The 21620-nt window shown below is 42.7% G+C and overlaps 4 protein-coding genes across 10 annotated transcripts; 2 read left to right on the forward strand and 2 right to left on the reverse strand.

Annotated features, from left to right (window-relative positions):
• The first annotated feature begins 275 nt into the window (after positions 1 to 275).
• LOC116214068 (sodium/calcium exchanger NCL-like) lies at positions 276 to 4181 on the forward strand. The gene is made up of 7 exons (XM_031549320.1): positions 276 to 839; positions 1678 to 1863; positions 2057 to 2238; positions 2355 to 2500; positions 2601 to 2877; positions 2963 to 3271; positions 3477 to 4181. The coding sequence occupies exons 1-7, from the start codon at positions 422 to 424 to the stop codon at positions 3723 to 3725; spliced, it is 1767 nt and encodes a 588-aa protein (XP_031405180.1). The 5' UTR covers positions 276 to 421; the 3' UTR covers positions 3726 to 4181.
• A 4360-nt stretch (positions 4182 to 8541) lies between these two features.
• Positions 8542 to 11546, reverse strand: LOC116214805. Of its 7 annotated transcripts, none has more exons than XM_031550278.1 (7): positions 11024 to 11537; positions 10445 to 10807; positions 10115 to 10276; positions 9911 to 10039; positions 9632 to 9801; positions 9255 to 9480; positions 8542 to 8980 (listed from the first exon to the last, which is right to left on the reverse strand). In XM_031550278.1, the coding sequence occupies exons 2-7, from the start codon at positions 10691 to 10693 to the stop codon at positions 8813 to 8815; spliced, it is 1104 nt and encodes a 367-aa protein (XP_031406138.1). In that variant the 5' UTR covers positions 10694 to 10807; positions 11024 to 11537; the 3' UTR covers positions 8542 to 8812. The 7 variants fall into 7 exon arrangements, with proteins under 7 accessions (XP_031406138.1, XP_031406139.1, XP_031406140.1 ...); XM_031550279.1 differs by having other exon boundaries at positions 11004 to 11537; XM_031550280.1 differs by having other exon boundaries at positions 11399 to 11536.
• A 2382-nt stretch (positions 11547 to 13928) lies between these two features.
• Positions 13929 to 16103, forward strand: LOC116214007 (protein IQ-DOMAIN 1). Its single transcript, XM_031549214.1, has 6 exons — positions 13929 to 14074; positions 14359 to 14435; positions 14767 to 14901; positions 15001 to 15228; positions 15497 to 15610; positions 15725 to 16103. The coding sequence occupies exons 2-6, from the start codon at positions 14361 to 14363 to the stop codon at positions 15959 to 15961; spliced, it is 789 nt and encodes a 262-aa protein (XP_031405074.1). The 5' UTR covers positions 13929 to 14074; positions 14359 to 14360; the 3' UTR covers positions 15962 to 16103.
• Positions 16104 to 17757: 1654 nt separating this feature from the next.
• On the reverse strand, positions 17758 to 21201 carry LOC116214006 (transcription factor TCP4). The gene is made up of 2 exons (XM_031549213.1): positions 18199 to 21201; positions 17758 to 18098 (listed from the first exon to the last, which is right to left on the reverse strand). Exon 1 carries the CDS (start codon positions 20350 to 20352, stop codon positions 18241 to 18243), a length of 2112 nt encoding a protein of 703 aa, XP_031405073.1. The 5' UTR covers positions 20353 to 21201; the 3' UTR covers positions 17758 to 18098; positions 18199 to 18240.
• Between the last annotated feature and the right edge of the window lie 419 nt (positions 21202 to 21620).

The raw sequence follows: 21620 nt of genomic DNA on the forward strand, positions 1-21620 counted from the left end.
TCCCTAGAGACATATGCTAGGGGTGAGTTCTTTGACTTGAGCGTGGAGTCATATCTGACTCATGTGAACTGTATTAGTTATATGGTGGTGTTTTATTGACGAGATCAGTATTTGCGCTGATTGGTTAGTTCTTCGTGGTTGAATACGAGAGATCAAATTTTGCGTAATATGACGATATTTTTGTCGTCACTGCCGTTTATTATTTTCAAAAGAAAAAAAACAAAAACAAAAAGGTCGCCGAGTAAAGGAAAGGGAAACTCCGCATTCCGGAGGACGAGGAGGAGGCGGAGCCACTATTTTATTCATAAAAAAAAAAGTCTCTCTCTTTCTCTCTCTCTCTCTCTCTCTCCTCCTTCGTCTTCTTCCATGTTTCTCTCCCTTCCACCTTAACTCCATTTCCCAGCTCATTCCCCTCACCACCATGGCCATGAAAGTTCCCTTATTTCTCCTCCCTCTCCTCCTCATCCTCCTACTGCTGTCCGATGCCGCCGTCGTCCATTCCAGTCGCCCCGTCTTCGAGTCCCAGCTTTCTGATCCAATCTCCGATGGCGTCACCCCACATGGCCCGCGGAACCCGCCCTTCCTGGAGCTCCTCAGGCCGGCTGCCTCTGGTTACTCGTCGTCGGAGTCCTGCGAGGAGACCTACGGTTTTATGCCCTGCACCTCCACGTGGCTCGGGAACCTGTTCCTGATCCTAGTCTACGGCTACCTGATGTACTTGGCGGCTACGTTCCTGTCGGGCGGGAGCGAGCTCCTGCTGGAGATTCTGGGGCCCGGGATCGTCGGCGGCCTCTTCCTCCCCATGCTCGGTGCCCTCCCCGACGCCATGCTCATCCTCGGTACGTGAAATTCCCGTTCTCCGTGACCACGGTGTTCGCTAATCTCCCCCGAGAAATGATGATTTTCGAAGCAAATTTTTCCTGACCAGAATGTCATTTTGGATACATTCTCTGTTCCGGCGATGCCCCGGTTGAACAAATTGTTAAATTTCCCAAGTGATTCACCGTGAAAAGTTTGAAATTTGGATTACTTTTGAGGCATTGGGTAATCATGGAAATTGTGATTAGTTAACAATCAAAAGGTCCACTTTTTTTCTTTATGTTGTTGCCACGCCCTCTTATCAGATAGAGAGACCGCATCGACTCGTGGGGCCCTTCTCCATTTTCGTTAGATGTGGCCAATAAATGCACACATAATAATGTATATGCATGTATGTGGTCTTTTCTTTTTGCCCTTTAGTCGGATTCCTCTTCCACATCTGTCAATTGTTAGAATCAGAGATTGTGAGCGAATGAATATCTCAAGAACAAGCACTAATGGTGCAAAAGTCGATTGAACCGACAAAGAGCTGAACTGTCTGAAGTAGACATTCAGATGACGGTGCATGGAGCTATTCATCGAGGACCCCACTGGGGCGAGTGAGAGTGTCTGTCAACGCCTTGTTTCTCCTTCTCCACCTGTTTATCTTTGGATGGATACCCTCTTTTAATCCAAGCTTGCTGATTGTACGGAAAAAAATGTTCGCCTTTTCTTTATTGTTGGCAATGGTGCTTGAATTCTTGTTTGGGACGTGGCGAAAATGAACCCTTCTTAAGTTTATAATGGTTTCATTCCATGAAGGACTGGTGATTGAGTAGTGATGAATAAAGCTCTAATCGATTTGTTTGGTTTCTGCAGTATCTGGACTCTCTGGAAGCACGGAGACCGCGCAGAGCCAGGTCTCTGTGGGTATGGGTTTACTGGCAGGATCAACTGTCATGCTTATAACTGTCATATGGGGAACTTGTGTTGTTGTAGGAAAATGCGATATTGAGAATTCAGTTGCATTAGATAAACAGGACACAAGAGGATTGAACTTAACAGGTAATGTCTTTCTTCTTCGTGCAACTTCCGAATCGTAAAATCTTGAAAACTTGTAGCTGCTTAAGTTGCTTATGGACCGCATATATGGTGATTGATATCCTCTTTCCGAAAGGGTTAGCTAGTGAAATGGTGGTGGGAGTTAAGAGATGATAAAGGATCTGAAGAATGACGGTATGTCTCTCTGTTGTTGCAGGTTCTGGAGTTAGTACTGATATTTGGACGAGTTATGCTGCTGGGATCATGGTTATATCAGTCGTACCATTTATCATTGTTCAAGTCCCTCAGATCCTCGGTTCAACTTCGGGAAGGCACTTAGCTGTCTTGATTGCACTTATTGCCTCCCTCTTCTTGCTCGTTGCTTATTGCCTCTATCAGGTAACTATCTCTTCTCTCTAACTATAGATTACAGATCTATTCAGCATCATGGCAATTGATCCGGAGAATCATTTGTTGGACATTTGAGTCACCCATGTTTCTAATCTCGATTGCAGGTTTTTCAGCCTTGGATTCAGAGGCGAAAACTTGCTTATGTGGAGCACAAGCATGTCATATTTGGATTCTTAAGACATATAAGGAAGCGTGCTCTAGGAAAGCTTCTCACTGATGATGGTGAACTTGACAAGGAAATGGTGGAAAAGTTAGTCTTACTTCATAAACCTCCTTTTCATCTTTTCCACAGAAGAAATTCCTGTTCTAACAGTGCCCTGACCCAACTTTTTGATGGGACGCTACTGCAGGCTTTTTAGGACAATTGATGAGAACGGTGATGGATACTTGAATGCTGCAGAACTGAAAGCACTTGTCTTGGGGATCCATTTTGAAGAACTAGATTTGGACGAAGAAGATGCATTAACTAAGATAATGAAAGATTTCGATACCTCTAATGACTATCAACTTGATAGGCGTGAGTTTGTGGAAGGGATCTCTAAATGGCTCAACAGGGCAAAAATGGCAGGAGCTGCCTCTGGTTTGAGGAATTATGGCACGATGAAATTTCTTGATTTCGTACACCATGTAAGCTGCCCTGTGAGATTCCCCTGTCGTGACCCTCAAAGAATATCTCTGAATCCTAATGTGCTTCGTGCAAATTAATGTGCAGCAAACAAAAAGGGAGCATCAGCAGCTGAGAATGGACGACCAAAGCGAAGAGGATGCTGAGGGAATCGAGAATCCCAAGCGGACAACCTTAAAAGCTGTTCTCTTGTTGACTCTTGGAACTGTTATTGCTGCAATTTTTGCTGATCCTCTCGTAGACGCGGTCGATAATTTCTCTGATGCCACAAGTATCCCAACTTTCTTCATCTCCTTTATTGCCCTGCCTTTGGCCACAAACTCCAGTGAAGCTGTGTCAGCAATCATATTCGCTACCCGCAAAAAGCAGAAAACTTCCTCTCTGACATTTTCAGAGGTATGCTTTCTAGGAAACTCTTGCCTGATTCCAGCCTTAAAAAGGGTATTACTGTGAAACATATCAATCGCAGTGATTGACCGTCACGGGGCAATCGACTGACTCTGGCTGATTTGGCCTAAAGGAAGCCTCTTGTCTGTATTTGTGAGAGACGATGTGCTGTAATTCTACAAAATTGTCTGATTCCTGAGTTCCTGTTTTGCAGTTGTACGGGGCAGTGACGATGAATAACGTCCTCTGCTTATCAGTTTTCTTGGCTATTGTTTACATTAGAGGACTGACATGGGACTTCTCAGCCGAAGTTCTGATCATTTTGATCATCTGCATCGTGATGGGAACCTTCGGGAGCTTCCGAACTACTTTCCCTCTGTGGACATCTCTCATAGCCTTTGCACTGTATCCATTCTCCTTAGCTTTGGTCTATGTTCTCGATTATGTACTTGGTTGGTCATAGATGCTGCTCGGAGGCTCTCTTCTATAAGTTATATTCTTCTTCTTCCTTGCGGATTTAATAGAGAGCTCTTAGATGCCGCGCACTCTTGGCCGGCGGGTATACTGTTTTGCTCATCCGATCCGATGGCCTAGGGGGGCATTGGTTGGGACCTCAGTGACCTGCTCGAATTTTGCGTTGATTAGGATAGATCTGTTACGTCTGATGATTGACTTGACATGTGGCCCTGTAGCTTAAGACAGATCAGCTGAGGAGTTCCTTTAATGTTTAACGCATTAATCAATGTAAGATTACTCTGTTTGGTGTCAAGTCAATTGTGCCCTCAGAGTCTTCTGCTTGTGTTTCTTCATGGCAATTGATGATTCGAGTCCTGAGGAAGTTGGCCACTGTGCAATTACTGGATATGGGCTGCAACAGATCCCCTTTTGATCTTGTTTGTTATTTCTCGTTATTGATCTATATATATGTTTATATGTGGTATATTCAGAAGGTCTTGTGTTTAATAGGTATATCACGTGTAAGACACATAATTTTTTTTGTCAATAATAGATTTTTTATTTTTATTTTTGTGAAATATTAAAAATCAAAATAACAAACTCTGATTGGCTTATGACATTATCACGTGGTATCTCTTTTACGTACAAAACTTTCTTTGCACAAAATATTATATAGTTATCCTAAAAATCTTAACTAATCTTTACCAAGTCAAGTGAGTAATTTTTTTTCAATAGATATCTCTTGAAACATCAAAGTTAAATATATTAATTCAAAGATCGATCAAAATATTATTTTATAATACAAATATATTGTATATCGCTTCAAAAATTAAATGATTAATGAAAAATTGATCGGTCTATAAAATTATTTATAAATTCAAATGTTCAAGATTTCATTCAGCAATCAATAACGTATAATACATAATATTATACAGATATTTAGAAAAGATCCAAACCAAATCTTATCTAAATTTAATGAGTAATTTGCAAAATCTTTTGAAATACAAAAAAAAAATTAGTTCAAAAACCAATTAAATTCTTTCGAAATACAAATATAAATGACAAGTGAATCAAATCAAAGTTCAGATTTTTCGTGGATATGATAATTGCTCCATTTGTATTATTTGTCTTTTAATTAAGGGAAAAGGAACCATTTTGGTCCTCAGCTTTTAGTTACTTTTTCATTTTTGTCATAAACCTTTATTTTTGTTGAACTTCGTCTTAAACTTTACTCATTTTGTCCCTTTTGGTCCTACTGCTACTTTTTCCAAGAACTAATGGTTTTATTATTTAAAAAATTAAAAGAAAATGAAAAAAAAATCAACGAGAATATTTGGAATTGAGAGGGAGAGGGGAAGTGATCACCAGCGACCTTTCTAGAGCGGCGGTGGGTGCAGACAGGACTCCATCATCCCCTGTCCGTCTCCCTTCTCAGTTTTTTCTTTGGTAACTTCCCTTCCCCAGAGAAGAAAAAGTTTTTTCTTAAAAAAAAAACTAATAAGGCCATTCCGATGATATTCAAGTAAAAAATGGAGCAGTGATCGTTATTGTCAACGGATTTCTCAGGTTTTTCTTTTCCAGTGAGATTTAGGCAAAAAATGAAGCAAATTTTTCCCATTCTGCAGACTCAAATTTCGTCGGGAAACGCCTCAAATCCTTCGTCTCATCATCTCACTGGTGCTTCGAAGGCTATATTTTCTATAGATAATGGAGTTTCTCACAAGGTAAGAGGCACAGAGATGTGAACAAGCAAAATGCATTCTCTGAAAATGATTTGAAATAATTTTTTTACCAAAAAAAAGACGCATTTTTTTGGAGCATCGCCACCCCTCCCTTTCCTCAGATTTCCAAGATACTAGTGCCTCCAATTAGAGACATGTTTTAGGGTCAAACAATGTCGACCTCGTAGAAAGAGGCCGATGGATAGATCAAGCCCCACCTCACCCCCCACCCAATTCCCAGTGTCAATTTTTTCTTAAGAAAGATCTATCGTAAATCAAAATGGTGGGCCCAGGCACCACTGTCTCGACGAGGTCGCCGGAGACCTTGTCGAGACAATGATGGCCGCAGGCATGCCCTCACCGCCCGTCTTCCTCTCCTTTCCTTGCCCAAGCAGTCGACATCTTGCTAAAACTTTCACTTTTATTTATTTATTTTATTTTGAGTTTTTTATTTTTAAAAATAATATTTTATTAAAAACCGTTAGTTTTGGATAGGATAAGTAACGGTAGGACAAAAAGGAACAAAATGCATAATGTTTAGGATGAAGTTGAACATAAATAAAGGTTTAGAATGAAAATAAAAAAATAACTAAAAGTTGAATACCAAAAGTTTATTCCTTTAATTAACAAGTGAATCAAAGTTGAAAATTATCGTTTGAGGGTGAATCAACCAATCATCGGGTAGTCAGGGATCATTTCGTGGGGCCCACCTGACCCACAACCTTTGAGAGTCGGAAATCTCATAACTGGAGGGATGAGATCTCCAAGGGGTCCCACGCAAAAGCGTACAAGACAAAGTACAATCAATTCTCCTCGGCACTCGCCCCATAAGTTTGTTTCCGAAAGATGGCCCTGACCCACTCACCAACCAAAGACAAAAATCAAACAGAAAACCCAAAACAGTAGAGAATTAATATAAGACTAAGAGTGTAAATTGTCATAGTGACTAAGTACAATAAGAGAGTGAATTATCGTACTTTCAAAGGCCGTTTGGTTCGTCGGTTTTCATATTACTTGGAAATTTAAAATTATGAAGCAAATCTAACTATGCAATCACTTTATCTTGGTTATAGATTGAAATCTGTGTTTTGGAGGTAATCATTTTACCAATCATGCCGTGACACCCGTGAAGTTTTAGCCTGAGAAAGTACTTACGACGATTCACTTTGTCCATAAACACAGTAATAGACAATGGAAAATCGAAACTTTCCTAGGAAATTGGGTTTAATTTGGCGAACTAAACACCCCTTTTAGGAGATCATAATATACTAAAAATAAAAGAGTAAATAGGCAATTTCGTCCCTGACTTTCACAAGTTGCATCAATTTCGTCAATGACTTATTTTTTGCATCAATTTTGTCCCCGATTTTGTACGGTTACATCAATTTAGTCCTTTACTTTGTACAGTTACATCAATTTAATCCATGACTTTCGCAACACTAGTCCCTAAGTTTTGGTGTTACATTAGATCGATCTTCGGTTACATCAATTTAGTCCCAGTAATTAAGGGATAGACGACGTTACTGCTCCGTTAATTTGTTCAAGGACTGAATTAATGTAATGATTAGACAAATTGATGTAATCTCAAAATTAAATGATGTTCGTTACATTAATTCAGTCCCTCTCACTCCATATTCACTATTCATCGTCTTCTTCCTCCCTCTCCATTGTTCATCGCCCCAAGACCTTGCCCTCTCCTTTGACCACCCTTAACCCCCACCGAGGCCGCCCTCGTCCCCAACAAGGATGCCGTAGAAGGAGGCCTCCCAGTAGATGGACTTCTCAGGGATGTTCGAGGGGATTTTAAGAGGACCCAGAACGGAAATTCATGGATTTTTACTGGGAATCAAAGAATTAGAGGACAAAGCAATCGAAATTGGATGGATTGAGGGTCGAAATTGCAATGGAAGACATCGACAAAGATCAGAGCGTGTCAATTGAGCCTCCCGAAGTTGCTGGGCGTCACAAGCACGAACAGCACTGGACAGACTATTGGGCCAATTTTGGGAAAGCGTTTCTATCTCCACAAGACTCGGATTTCTGTATTCTAGGTGTCTGTGGAAACCTCAAACAACAGGCTACAGTTTAGAATCAAACGAAAGCGAAAAATAAGAAGAAAAAAGGTCGAAAAAACTAGCTCGAATTCTCTGTTCATCATATCCGTAGCCAACGTTAGAATGCGCTATTTTTCAAACGACTCAACCAAATTCGGTTCTATAAGATCCTATAGTATCCTTCTGATCTAAGCAATGAAATTATACAACAATTTTGGTCAAATAACATAGCTACGATGATATGCCATTAACGAACCTTCAAGCTTTCTCTCTCTAGAACCTAATGAGTTACACCTCAGCTTCAGGAGTTGAGGGTCACCCCGTCGCCCACCGTTGCAAAATCAGTTAGATTGAAGGTAGTCGCCCTTAGCCTCAAGAATGATCGGGCCGCAACATGTGAGATTTGTGTCGAAGAAGAAGAATGAGAAGGAGCGAAGGAAAAAGAAGAGTAAATAGAGACAGATGGGTTAAAAAAAGTTAGGGACTAATTTGATGTAGCACAATGACCAAATTGATGTGACAATTTGCACCATTTAACACCGTCAGCATTAATACTTAATGGCAGTGACCAAATTGATGTGACATGGGACCAAACTGATGTCGTATTGGGACCTAATCGATGCAACCCCCCACAAAAGGATCAAATTGATACAACTGTAGCACTAACTGATGTAACTGCGAAAAGTCAGAGATTAAATTGATGTAATCGTGAAAAGTCGAGGACCACTTTGATGTAACAGAAAAATTAGGGACTAATTGATGTAACCGTGCAAAGTTAGGGACGAAATTGATTCAAAAGTGCAAAGTCGAGGGATAAAATTGATGCAAAAAATAAGTTAAGAATAAAATTGATGCAACTTGCTAAAGTCAGTGACGAAATTGCCTATTTACTCAAAATAAAATGAGTAGGAAACTTACTGCTTTAGAGTACGGGAAGGTGGTAATTTGTTGCAGACGATGTCTTACATACTTGGAATCAAAACAGTATATGGTACGGTGCTCGTCAGAACGTGAGATGGTGTCATACTTTGTAAAAGTGATTTTAGTATTTCGCAGGATTTGCTGATTACGATATTTTTTATATTACGAATAGTAGAGATCAAATCAGAATATAGAATTTGAACAGACAAATCTACAATTCCATCTATTCTGCCATGGCCCATGGCAAGAATTTGGGAATCGATAACTCGACGCCAGGTGGTAAGTGGTAAAACAAACTTATTAAAAGGATTACGTGGGGAAGAATTCCTGATAGCCTGCCTAATACTCGGGGAAGGATTCCTGATTGCCTGCCGGACGGTTCGCTTCGTCTAGCCATCTCAGAGCCTCAACTCGAGATCTATAGGTTCTTGATGTTCTCCATTGCCCGGTTTTGAACTCGTATCTGCTTGAGCATCTTGTGAGATTGCAGGAGCGAGAAAGTTGTGGTAGTGTTGTTGTTGCTGCTCACCCGGCCATGTTGATCCTTGCTGAAAGTCACTCAGTTCCTGCACATGAATGAAAATTGATAAACACCCGAAGATTGCAGAATGCGGAACTTAATGCCCTGTTTGGATTCAGGAATAAAAAATTTTAACTTTTAACTTTAACTTTAACTTTAATTCAACACACTACACAATAAAAACACACGTTTCTCAAGTCAAATTTATAGTCACATCTCATTTGTCCTTTTCCACAATCAAAATCAAAATCAAAATCAAAATCACTTTTAACTCTCAATCCAAACGCACCCTAAAAGTTGAGATCCAGAAACCATCTTACTTGATATAGATGATGTGGCTCAAGAACATGGAAATTGTTTTGGTTCTTCGATGCCAAGGCAGGCGAAGGATCCGTCAACCTTTGGTTCGGCCATGTTGAGGAAGTTGATGGAGGGGCAAGTGTGAGGACTTCGCCGAGGTTCCCGTTTTCCCTCGAGCCTCTTGTCGACTTCGAATCTTGTGCCGAACTTGAGGCTGAAAACGAGACACTGTTCCGGTATTCATTTCTAACAAGCATATATATGTACAGTGATCAGCGTAGGCCATAAGTTTCATATCAAGAGTTTCCGTTCAAAGTAATTAGGGGATGAAAAGGAAAATTATACAAAGTAATTAGGCGATGAACGGAAACCTGAAAATTAGGCAATGAGAGGAAACCTGAAATTTCCACTGCCAGGATCGTGGATAGACCTGCTTCCACTGCCAAGTGAAATTGATTCATTCATCAGACCAGCGTGATGAGCGGTTCTTGGGCGGAGAGGAGGGGGTGGCGGTGGATTTTCGAGAGAGAACGGAGTCCAGGGATGGGGCCTCTTAATACCGACTACCTGAACCACATCATGTTAAAGCAACTTCACCCCGAAAAAGGAACAATTCTTGTAGCTTCGAACTCAATTATTGTACGGGGACTTGATTATATGTATGTATCTTTTCTACCTCGGCATTGATTGGACGGTAACAGCTGTGATGATAGTTTTGGTTTGAAGGGGGCTCGATCGGATAATTCAACAGCGATGACGAAGACGACGACGAGGAAGTAGGTGCTGATTGTACGGCTGCGTGCACCTGCAGGGATGAATCCCCTTCGAAATCAGAAATTCCACAGGGGAAACAAACGGATGGTCATAGTCATGGAATTACCTGGTTGAGATATTCTAGTTGGACCATTGGGATAGGACCTGCAGGGGGAGGCCAAATAGGGTCTGGTTCGCCCTGCGGGTTCCAATTTGAAGGACGGGCATATGTGGGGTCTATTACCGTAGTTCCCAATTCAGATCCAAGATTTGCCGAATTCCACACCTTCTGTATATTTCCGTGCATCACAACGGTATCGGATTGCCTCACCAATTCAAGCACATCAGTGGCTTTACAAATCACTAAATATTAGATCGAAGAGAGCAGTTCCGTGCTTCGGACAACTGAAGAATATATTGTTATCCATTGATGGGAAAACGGAAATAAGAGACTCACCTTGAGAAACTGCAGACGGCATAGGAGGCAGGATTGCATTTGGAGCCATGGGTGCGGCTGCTCCCGCATCGTTCTTCCTGAGCTCCTCAATCCTGATCTTCTCCAACTGCGCAACTCCGAGCCCCCGCTGAGGGACCTTCTTCTGCTTCCTGGATGACCTACCAAAACTCCCTGTGTTCCCACCGCCTCCGCTACTGGCAGTGCTTCCTCCGTGATTATGTCCTTCTTGTGGCATTCTCGATATTCCATCTAACTCAGGAAATACACAGAATTCCCGGAATTGGAATTCCCAGAATCGGATCTCGGTTTTCGATTTAAGACTGCATTTCCGGGGTGTGGGGTGCTACTGCTGACTGCTGGCACCTAAAAGCGGGCAAAGAATTATAAGGGAGTCTGGGGGAGTGAGGTGTTCTCAAATTTATGTAAGGAAACAGAGATGTGCAAAGATCTGCTTCAAGGGACAAAAAGATCATCCCTTCGGAGAATCCCATGATCCGAAATTGAAGAAGAATCTGGCTGGGGATTTCATGTTCAAAAATCTAGTGAAACGGGTAGAAACCTGATTTGTTAGCTCATTACCCGAATATATAGATATGCATACGTATATCTGCAAAGCAGCAATGAATCCACAAATTAACTTTTTTGCTCGAACCAAATCAATCAATCAATCAACTCAGAGCTAAGAACAATCTTCAGCAAGAAATGTGGATGGATATATATATATATATATATATAGAGAGAGAGAGAGAGAGAGAGAGAGTGATTCAGATTATCCTAAAACTCAGTTTGCTTGTCCGAGACAGAGCTGGGTCTCACTTGGAAGAATTTATATGCGTACACGCGCACCCACATATATACATATACCACTTCGAATTTAAAAAAAAAAATCACAAGAAAATCTAAGAGCATCTAATTTAAATTTAGAATATAATATATAACAATAATAATTCATAACTCAATTCTCGCCCAGATCCTCGCTCATCCACTCCACATTTTCATCCTAGACCGACTCCCATGAGACTCTCTCTCTCTTCTCTCACTAGATCATCTTCTTCTTCTTCTCTCTCTGAAAATAATGTCTCCCTCCCCTCTCTCTTCATTGTTCGTTTTGTTTTTGAGACCCAAATGGGGATATATGCCAGTCTCCCATGGCAATCTATCCCCTGCCTTGTCCCTCCATTTGTGGGACTACTGAGCTGCATTGGTCCCCAAGTGACCATAGTTTACTATGCGTCCAAACTCACCGGTTTACCATGTACTTACTTAATTACGCGTAGTTCCGTACGGATGACTTACGAATCACGCACGTATGGACACGTTACCATAGTTTTTAGTTTCCAAATATCTGACCGTAACAAGTATGCATGTGATATGCTAGGATTTTCAATTACGGCGTGCTCGATTCCTGTCTCTGTTCTAACGAAAATCTTATAAGAGAAAGTTAACCATATCTAATCTAGGAGTTATAAGCTAGGTTAAATATTGCACGAGAGGAGTAAGCATGATTTGAAGATTATGGAGCCATAAATGATTTAGATTGCGCGTGTCAACTCAACTCAATGAAATCGAGTCACCAACCTAAGAAGGTATCAAAAATTACCGCGGCGAAACTAGCACCTGTTGGGAAACTGTGATTTATGTACGAGTCTATTCCCATGTATGGGAAACTTTTGCATGGGAAGGGAAAAGCCGTATCTAAAAATTCATCATATATATATATACAAGGCATTCGAATTTGAAGATTTTTTCAATTACTGGACAGTTCATATGGACTCGAATAGCTATCATTATGGAACCGATATATTGTGAAAGCTACATGCATGAAAATAATGGGAAATTCTATCTTCTAGCTTTCAAAAAGGGTCCATCAAAGGCAAGACGAATCTCGTACTTGATTTTTGGAAAGAAACCAACTCCCTTGTCATGAAATCTGTAGAGCAAAGATTACATTAGATTTGGAAAATATAAGGACCCCATCAAAGCATCTACTGTCAGATTTTCTTTCTCTTCTTCCTTTGCTTCCAGATACATTCACTTGGTATATCAGCAAGTGATATTTGTTAGAATCATCTCGATCTCGGGTAGATAGTCTTAGATTCACGATCGGATCACAACCAACTCGTATCTACCTAATTATTATGCTATAAGTTTTTTCTTGATTCTGCATAATCAGAGATACGATCATTTTCTCGCTCGGAAAAAAGAAAAGAAAAAGAAAAGATAACATATTATAAAGATTTTCAACCGAACTTCGCTACATAGGCCCATTCAGCGGAATTGAAGCTCCTCGTGCATCCGTAACCGCTAATGTTAATTAATTATAAACAGTTATTATCTATTAAATTTCTCTTCCTAGTAAAAGAAGATAAGCACAGGTAGGATTCAATGCTATGATAAATTAAACAGTTACATGCCTCCATGTATAAAAAGAAAGAGAATGACAAAAAATAAAAACATTATGGCTTTTGTTGCTAATGTGGTTATAAACATCGTGAAGGACATAATGTGTTTTGCATTGTGAATGTCAAAATTGTCTCTTGTATGTACAGTGCACCTTGTAATTCACAACAATTGATGAAAATTTTTATATACGATGATGATCCAAATAATTTTCGTTTAAATGGTCATAACTATTATATATTGGGCTTACTATAGCTCCCTGATCTAAAGATTCATTAACGAGTCATTATTTGAACTATGTTTCAGTCGAATAGCTCATCATTAGTAAAACAAGGAAGGAATATTTATATACCCCATCATCTTACCACGTGGTATTTAGCTATAAAGAGGGATAGGGCACTCCGCACATCCTTTTGTGAAGGATGGGGATGTGCTAACTTTAAAAGGAGCCCTCCACATTAAGAAAACCTCCACATATATGCATCAATGAGACAACATGGCAAAGTTATCTCCACTTGTGAAGTCGACCCTTCAACCCCAACCTTCCCACCTTTGATGTTGATTTCTCACCCAAAAAATAAAAAAATAATAAAAAAAAAGTAAGAAGGAAATTCAATCTTCTATGGTTTCATCGATCTTCGGTTGAAAATTTGAGCCCGTTGTTACTGCATAAGTAGTCCTAGTAAAATTGAGAAGAATCATTTAATAAATCAAGTTGTATGTTAGATCGCGTGATCCCAAGAAAAATCCAAACAAAAGAGATATATCCCACCTGTGGTCGCATAGCTCAGTCGGTTAGAGCGTCGATCTTATGAGCTTGCGGTCGCGACCCGGGAGTTTCAACCTTACCCGAACCAGCTCCTCCATTCTGAAACCGACCTCTCCGTCATGTTTGGGCCCAAGAGAAAGGCCCAGAAGGGATGGGCTGGGCCGAGGCAGATGATCCCGTCTCATCATCAGCCGCACGATTTCTTCAGCGCAAACAACGAAATGTCGACCATCAGATTGCTTGACCTTTCCCCTGCGTGCTGTTGACTGTTGAGCTTCCGAAGAGATCAAACTCCCCCTTCAGTTTAGTTGGGTTGTCAGTTAAAAGAGAATCTTAGTGGACACACTCACTATATAGCCTTCCTCTCATCTCTGCTTCCCCATTTCATCAGCCTGCCCTCTGCTTTTGTGGTCTGATGATCTGCACCTAGTTGCCGTAAATCTTGATTCAGCTCGTGAAACGTATATAAGTTTCTTGATCCTTGTTCTTGTTCTTGTTCTAAGGTTCATTTGTTGTGGCATAACTGTGGTTTGGGTTGCTGCGTTAGAAGCCTTGGCATATAACAACTATGTGCATTTGTTTGAGCATTAATAGATTGGATAATTGCGATGTTCTTGTTTTTGCATCTGGCATGTGATGGAATGAAATCGCCAATTCAATGGGACGATTTCTGTGTAGAAATGTTGTTCCGTTCTATTCCTATTCCATTGCATAAGCATCACTTGATCTGTGCTAATCCTTCCAGGAATGGGTGCGGTAGACTGTTTCAGGGCAATAATCTGCCGGAAGAAGGCGAAGGTAGAAAGAACGAAACAAGCTAAGGTTGGTTCCATCACAATTTAACAGGTCTTACTCGTTTATTATGCACTTCTGCTGCTGCTGCTGCTGTGTATGTGTGATCTGTTAACAAGATAATATATCGATCTCCGAGTGAGTTCAATCCACCAAATTTGGTGAGTCGTGTTCAGCTGGTTCACTCAGGAGGGTCTCCGCATTAGATAAATCTTATCTGCTTACCATCTTGAGCGAAGATTGGATTGAGAAACAAATGTGGGATTTTTCAGTATGATATAATCTCGAAGAGCGTATATAATCCTTGAAATGGAACCAATAACAATACTGATACGGGGCGTCTGCATTTTTTTTGAGGTAGGCAGGATCAGCTACTCCTGCAAAATCAAACGGCTCCATATCAAGCATTCATGCTCCAAGACAATCAGGTGTTCCTGGGAAGTCGGTTGAGGATATAGCTGCAGTTAGGATTCAGACGGTATTTCGAGCGTATCTGGTACTTTCCACTACAGTATTCTAAACTTCAAGCAAACACGAAGCCTACCAACCATAAATTTGTTAACCTCTTATTTGTCTATTTTGGGCGGTTGTACAGGCAAGAAGAACCTTGTCTCGATTGAAAGGCGTGGTGAGATTCCACGTCCTGACCCGAGGACAACCTGTGCAAGAGCAAATCTCAAGCACATTGAACTGTATGCACTCGTGGAGCAGGATCCAATCCCAGATCAGAGCTCGGCGTTTTTGCATGGTCACTGAGGCAAGGCTGAGGCAGAAGAAATTGGAAAATCAGCTCAAGTTCGAAGCCAAACTACACAAGCTAGAGGTACATGTCGAGAATCCGAGTCTCATCTCAGGAGATTATAGTTTCCTGCGAAAATATTTATAATAATAATCTCGGATGAGGTTCAACGCAGTTCCAGGCAATTGTAAATCGGGATTAGAGAATAACTTGGAAAGTTGGAGGATAATCATCTCAGTTGAGTTTCATGCTAGAGTGTAACATATATGGATTTGATCCAAATTTTAGGGATATATTGTCAGCACGTACTTATCGATGGCCTTTCTCAATATAAGTTAACAAAACCCGACAGGTTGAATGGTGCGGAGAGTCCGGGACAATGGAAGAGATCCTTGCAAGGATCCAGCAGAGGGAAGAAGCAGCAGTCAAGCGGGAACGAGCCATGGCATATGCCTTCTCTCACCAGGTTAGACACCCTAGATATCTCACCGTGCTTTCTACTCTCTTGAATTATTATTATTATTTAACATCCCGAGTGTTTTTCCTTTTTGGATCTTTATTATGTGTGACTTGAATGCAGTGGAGAGCAAACGCGAGCCAATACCTTGGCCAGACTTCTTACTGCATCGACAAGGAGAACTGGGGATGGAGCTGGTTGCAGCACTGGGTAGCTGCAAGGCCGTGGGAGTTTCGGGTTGAGACCAACCCTCTGAACAAGGGACGGATCAGACAAGTGAGCCGATCGAACAAGTCAAAACGTATCCCTGAACTCATAATCCCAGTCCCAGAAAATCCCGGGATGTGTAATCTTTACTGAAAACTCGATTGACCTGATTGTTTCTTTCCGATGGTGTTGTTGTATTATTATTCGAGGAATTCAAGAGCTTGCTCGTGCTACGGATCTGTGCTTGTATTTCAATTCAAACTGCCATCAGTATCAAGTTCTTTTTTGGCTTGAAGTCGTCGATTTGATTAAGTGAAGGTCGGGAAACTGATGAACAAGTCAATCTTCTATCTTATAATTCAAACTGCCATCAGTATCAAGTTATCATCCCTTACCGACCGTGCCCAAACCTAACCGATATCTCGTGTGCTTCTGACCAGAACTGCAAAGGCCCCACAAGCCGGTAAAACCCGCTATGCCTGGGCCTGCTCAACGTAGCTAATTGGACCTGACGGCGATACTTGTCGTCAAGAATGAGTTCCGCGGTTTAAACCCCTTGAACAAACCGTTGGAGAGTTGGGAGTACGGATTTGAATTTTTTATTTTTGAAGAAATTAACAAAAAGGGGGTTTTCCTTACAGCTAAGAGCTCTGAGCCTCTGATGAGATTTTCTGTTGATAGGGCACTAAGTATGAGTAGGGGACCATAGACAGAGAGGCAAAGCATAGCAAGCATTTACTCAGCAATTCCGCCATAACTATTGTGTCTCTGCTGCTCCTCCATTCCCCCCCACTCCCCCACTCCCCCCCTTCCTTCCTCCAAACTCCCCCCCTGCAACACATAACTCCTACCTTGTCCCACTCTCCTCTCTAAGCTGATAAGAACACCGAAATCTCGATATTTGCAGTTGCTCGCTCCGCCCCACAAGGCAACCGATTCGAATAGAGACCCTTCATTGTCCTTATGGAGGGACCTTTGCCTCTCTCACTCATAGGACCCCAACAGAAGAGTCAGACGCTACTGTTAATGGTGAATTTGCATTAATTTCAGGGTCAGCATGATGTGGAGTTTATTGGAAAGTTCAAAGTTCCTTAGTAGACAAAAGAGGTGCTACAGCAATGAGGGAAATGCAATGCAATGGCACTAATGAACAAGAATAGGTTTCACTCCTGAAATTGGAAGAATTTCCCTTTCTTGTGAATGCGTTTTCCAAATGAATGATGGAAGGAGAAGCTGTTCACAAAAGGATATTCTCGTCGGCAAAGCAATGAATTTTCCCAAACCGAAACATGCACAAGAACTAACCATCCTATAATAATGTTCTCAAACGCAGACATGCTTTAAAATTCAGAGACGGAGCCAAAGAGGATTCCATCAATTAACAACTGCTTTTTGAGAAAGAGTTCCAAACAAGGTCTGAGGCAGCTTAGGAAGCAATAAACCTCACCTTAAAATATTGCTACTGTTCACAGAGAATGACATGAAAGGTCCGTTGTTCCCTAAAATCACAGCATGCTAAAGAAAAAGACCATTTCGTGTTCTTTTGAAATTCCTTTTTGCCCACTAGAGTTCTCAGATGAGGGGTCTAAATTGTTCCGATAAGCCAATCAAGAATCAATCCCAGAAGAGAAACTCTCACTTTCATCTACATGCCAAATTGACTTATTACCATACTCAGCAATGCATTATTAAACCAGAAAGAATAGGAGTATTTCATGCACCACCATAACCAAACCAAACCCACTGCCTCTGAAATCCATCAAGAAGCGAAAAAAAGCACTAACCGATTTCTTAAAATGTCAAATCCATTTTATCAGAAACACTACTGATGACATCTCCACTTTTCTACCTTCCATAAATTTCCCATTAGATGAAAGATCAGATTTTGAGTCTTCCACGGATGATAGTGGGAAGAGGATATCCCTCACCCCATTATTGCAGTAATAGTCTATAAAAGGGGAAACAGCAATATCACATTCAATTTCTTAGGAATATCCAACACAGAGTAGTAGTAATAGTTAAAAACCCAGCAAAGTTGAAGAGCCCAAAAGAAGCCCACACTCAAACATTACACACAAAATGCAAGAGCTACAACAACAACAAAACGGATAGAAACATGCTAAAAACTAACACAGGGGCAAGAGAAACCTGAAACAAGCTCAGAATTTTCTCCCCTGTGTAGGTGGCCATTGAAGCAAAACAGCATAGCAGAATCTCTCCCCCTGCATTGAACTAAGCCGGCACTGACTCTCTTCTTGGGGTACTTCTTGATGAAGATCTACAAAAAGCCCTGAATCATTGTATTCCAGGAATATGTTATTTCAAGCACAATTCGGCTAAAAAAAGGTTTTTATTTTATTTTATTTTATTATGCGTTTTGGAATAAGTACCTGTGTTATTAGTGGGGGAGAGTGCGATGAAAGTTCGATCAGTCAATGGCGAGAATCGGAGGAGGCAGAGGACGGCTTGTTCAGAATGGTGCCGTCGTCATGGTCCTCCTCTTGGCCTCGAATCCGCGCTGGAATGTGATACCCCAAGAACCCGGCAGCCCCGAACCCGAGGCCCGAGACAGAGGGCGGGTTGTGGATTGATTGGTGTGGAATTTGATGGTCAGGGGTGATTGTGGGGTCGATCCAAGCGCGAACTGGAGGCGTGGAACTGGACTGAAGGGGTCCCCTCTGAGAAAAATACTGGCTTTGGCCCTGGCTCTGCCCAAATAAGGGCTGCAGTATGGGCTGTGAGCCAAATATGAAAGCCCCGCCACTGCTGCTGCCACCAGTGTCAGTGGCGGCCGCGGTGTTCCAGGCCGGCAATCTTTGGAAGCGAGCGACGTCAGACCACAGGGAGGAAGATGGTGATGCGTCGAAGCCCAGTTGGGCGGTCCCAGAGAATGCAACAGCGGCAACTGGCGGTGGCGGCTCGTGGGATTGGTTTTGCTGGTGGTGGTGGTGGAGCAGCATTGGGTCCTGAAAGGAATGGAGAGAGAGCCGCAGGTCTTGGCTCTGGTGGCTGCTCGTCCTCGAGAGCAAATCGGGTGGGTGTGAGTAGCCCTGGAACTGAACAGAATGCGGGGCCTGTTGCCGCGGGTGCTGCTGCTGCGCCGTCTCTGCAGCTGCTCCCATGGGGAAGAACGACTTGATGGTATCTGCGATCGAGTCAGTGTCCAGGGAAGGCGGCAAGAAGCCTCTGTTCTCATTGATCTGCTGGTGGTTCGGGGCTGAAATCGAAGCAATTGCGCCACTGGCACCGCTGCCGCCGCTCAACATCTTAGCAGCATCCACACTCCCATGGCGGAGATTACTCTGATCCTGACCCTGATGCCGCTTTATGCTCTGATTCTCCTGCTCCTCGCTCTGCTGTGGCGGCTCCTGTGCCCGGCTCGAACCAGCTGCACCAGCGGCTGTCACAGCCGTAGGCTTCCAGGCAGGGAGCTCAGCAAGCTCGTCGATGGCAACCTTGGCCTTCTTGATCAGCCAATCAACGGCCTTGCTGGGACGGTCATACCCGAGCCGGTCTTGGACATCATAGAACTGAATCGCGGTGTGGGCAGACAGGCGAACTCGTCGGTCCCTCGGGCCCTTGGCAGTACAGACCTTGCTGTGGCGGTCTTTGCGCCCCGTGGACCGGACAATGTGGCCGCCTTGGACCTCCACGATCTCCCCGCCACCACCGTTGCCCCTCACCACCCCAAGTCTGGACGGGGCAGTCGCAGCCACGGCCACTGCAGCCTGGTGGTGGCCGTGGGCCTCCTCCATCTTCTGGGCATAATCGGTGGTGGTAATGGCAGAGGACTGGGGGATGTAGGACCGCTTCTTGGGGGGCTGTGAATGAGGGTTTTGGTTTTGAGGAAGGGGGTCCTCCTCTAGTCTCGCTCCACCATAGAAAAAGTGGGAGTGCTGCTGGTGAGGATGGTTGTGGGACGATGGGGTAGGGTTTAGCAGGAAAGGGTGGGGGTGGTGGTGGTGGTGGGCGTGGTCCTGGGACTGGCCTTGGATGTCAGGGTCGGGGTCTTCTTCCTCTGCCTCGTCTACATTAGGGACAGAGTTCTGAAGCTGCTGAAAGTAATGGAGGTGGGGATGGTGGTGGTGGTGGTGGGGATGGTGGGGGTTCCTGTGAGGATCCAGACTCAGACTCTTCTTCTGCTGCTGCTGCTGCTGCTTCTTCTTCTTCTGCTTCTGCAGCTGCTGCTCTTCTTCCTCTTCACCGTCCTCTGGTTCCAGCTTTCCAAGAATCAAGAGGACAACAACAAAAGGAAGCAGAGGCAGCTCTGATGGTCGGTTGACAGCTCTACTGAGGATGTCGGAGTTGCCCTGCTGTAGCCCTCCTGCTGCTGCTGCTGCTACAAAGACCACTAAGTCTAGTGATGTTGTTGTTGTTGTTGTTGTTGTTGATAATCTCTTCTTGTTCTGCTGCTGCTCCTTGGTGATTGTGCAAGTGCCACCTGTTGTTGTTGCTGTCTGATGAAACCTGATAATAATACTGAAGATGCCTCCTCTGCCTCTGATTTCTTCCTCCTCTTCTCTTTCCTTCCTCCCAAAAGCCATCCAAATAGCACTCTTCCACTTCCATCACCCAAACCCTAACCCTCCAAGTCCACCCAGCCCCAGCAGCTCTCTCTCTCTCTCTCTCTCTCTGAGCTGTGCTTTGCTTTCTTTCTTTCTTCAGCCACCCTATGAATGAAACACAAACCAGTGGCTTGGCTTTCCTTTTTTAGCTCTCCGCTCAGCCTAACCCATCTCAGCTCCCCTCACTCTGTCTGTCCCCTTTGTGCCCAGCCAGCCCCCCTCTCCCCCTCTGTTCTGTCTAGCTTTCTCTTTTGTGGGTTCTTCAATACACAGCTTTTGATGGCTTGGGAGCTGCTTTCCTTTTTTTTCCAATTTTTTTTTTGTGTATAAAATTTTTAAAATCCCTTCTTGCTTCCTCTTCCTCCCCGCTGGTTCTTGCCAAATTCCATGCCTACTTGACCAATCAAACTCGAGCAACTCCCAAGCTACTTAGGCTCAGAGAGCACGGCAGAGACTGACTCCTCCCTGGAGAGAGAGAGACAGAGAGACTGAGAGAGACTGAGGAGGAGTGAAAGAGAAAGAGGGTGTAGTTATGCCCCCAAGTTAATATATGCATGTAGTCCTAGCTGTAGTAGCTGTGGAGGATATCCATCCTCATATTTCAATCAAGGACAAACCTGGGATTTCAAGGTTCGATCTATAAGCTAAGCAGGCCGAACTACGAACTGTTGATCCAAAGTCATCACACAGTACGACACCGATACGATACTAGTTGGAGGATTGTTGGGGAACTATGGAGTAGAGGTACCATGACTTATGATAATGATCAAACTATTGGGGTCTTAAAATTAGCTTAATAATAATATAGTAATGTGTGTGTGTTGTATGTGCATGAGATTTTGCTTGAGGGCAGGGGTATGCAGAGGGAGAGGGGGGGGCCTATTTTGGTCAGACATGTGGGAGATGTTCTTGTACAACCTTACAACAGCACACAGACAACCAACCAAAGTAGAATTTCTTCCCCCATCCTTCATTCAATCATCTGAGTTGTGTCTATTATTCTCTATCAATTCCTTTTACCCTTTTTCACCATCTCTTTCCTTAATTGACCAAAAACTTTACCCATGGTAACGAGGAGTTTAAAATTCACTAAAAATACGTATCATGATTATAACCAAGTCCATGACATAGATCAATTTCAACTAATAAATAAGTCTATTTAGTTATCTCATTAAAAAATTATTTTTATTATCATTATGGTGTTTTATTTAGATCTTCCTTTTCACTAGATTCTGAATTTGTTACTA

Source organism: Punica granatum, chromosome 7 (genome assembly GCF_007655135.1).
Source record: "Punica granatum isolate Tunisia-2019 chromosome 7, ASM765513v2, whole genome shotgun sequence".
NCBI classification, from domain to species: domain Eukaryota; kingdom Viridiplantae; phylum Streptophyta; class Magnoliopsida; order Myrtales; family Lythraceae; genus Punica; species Punica granatum.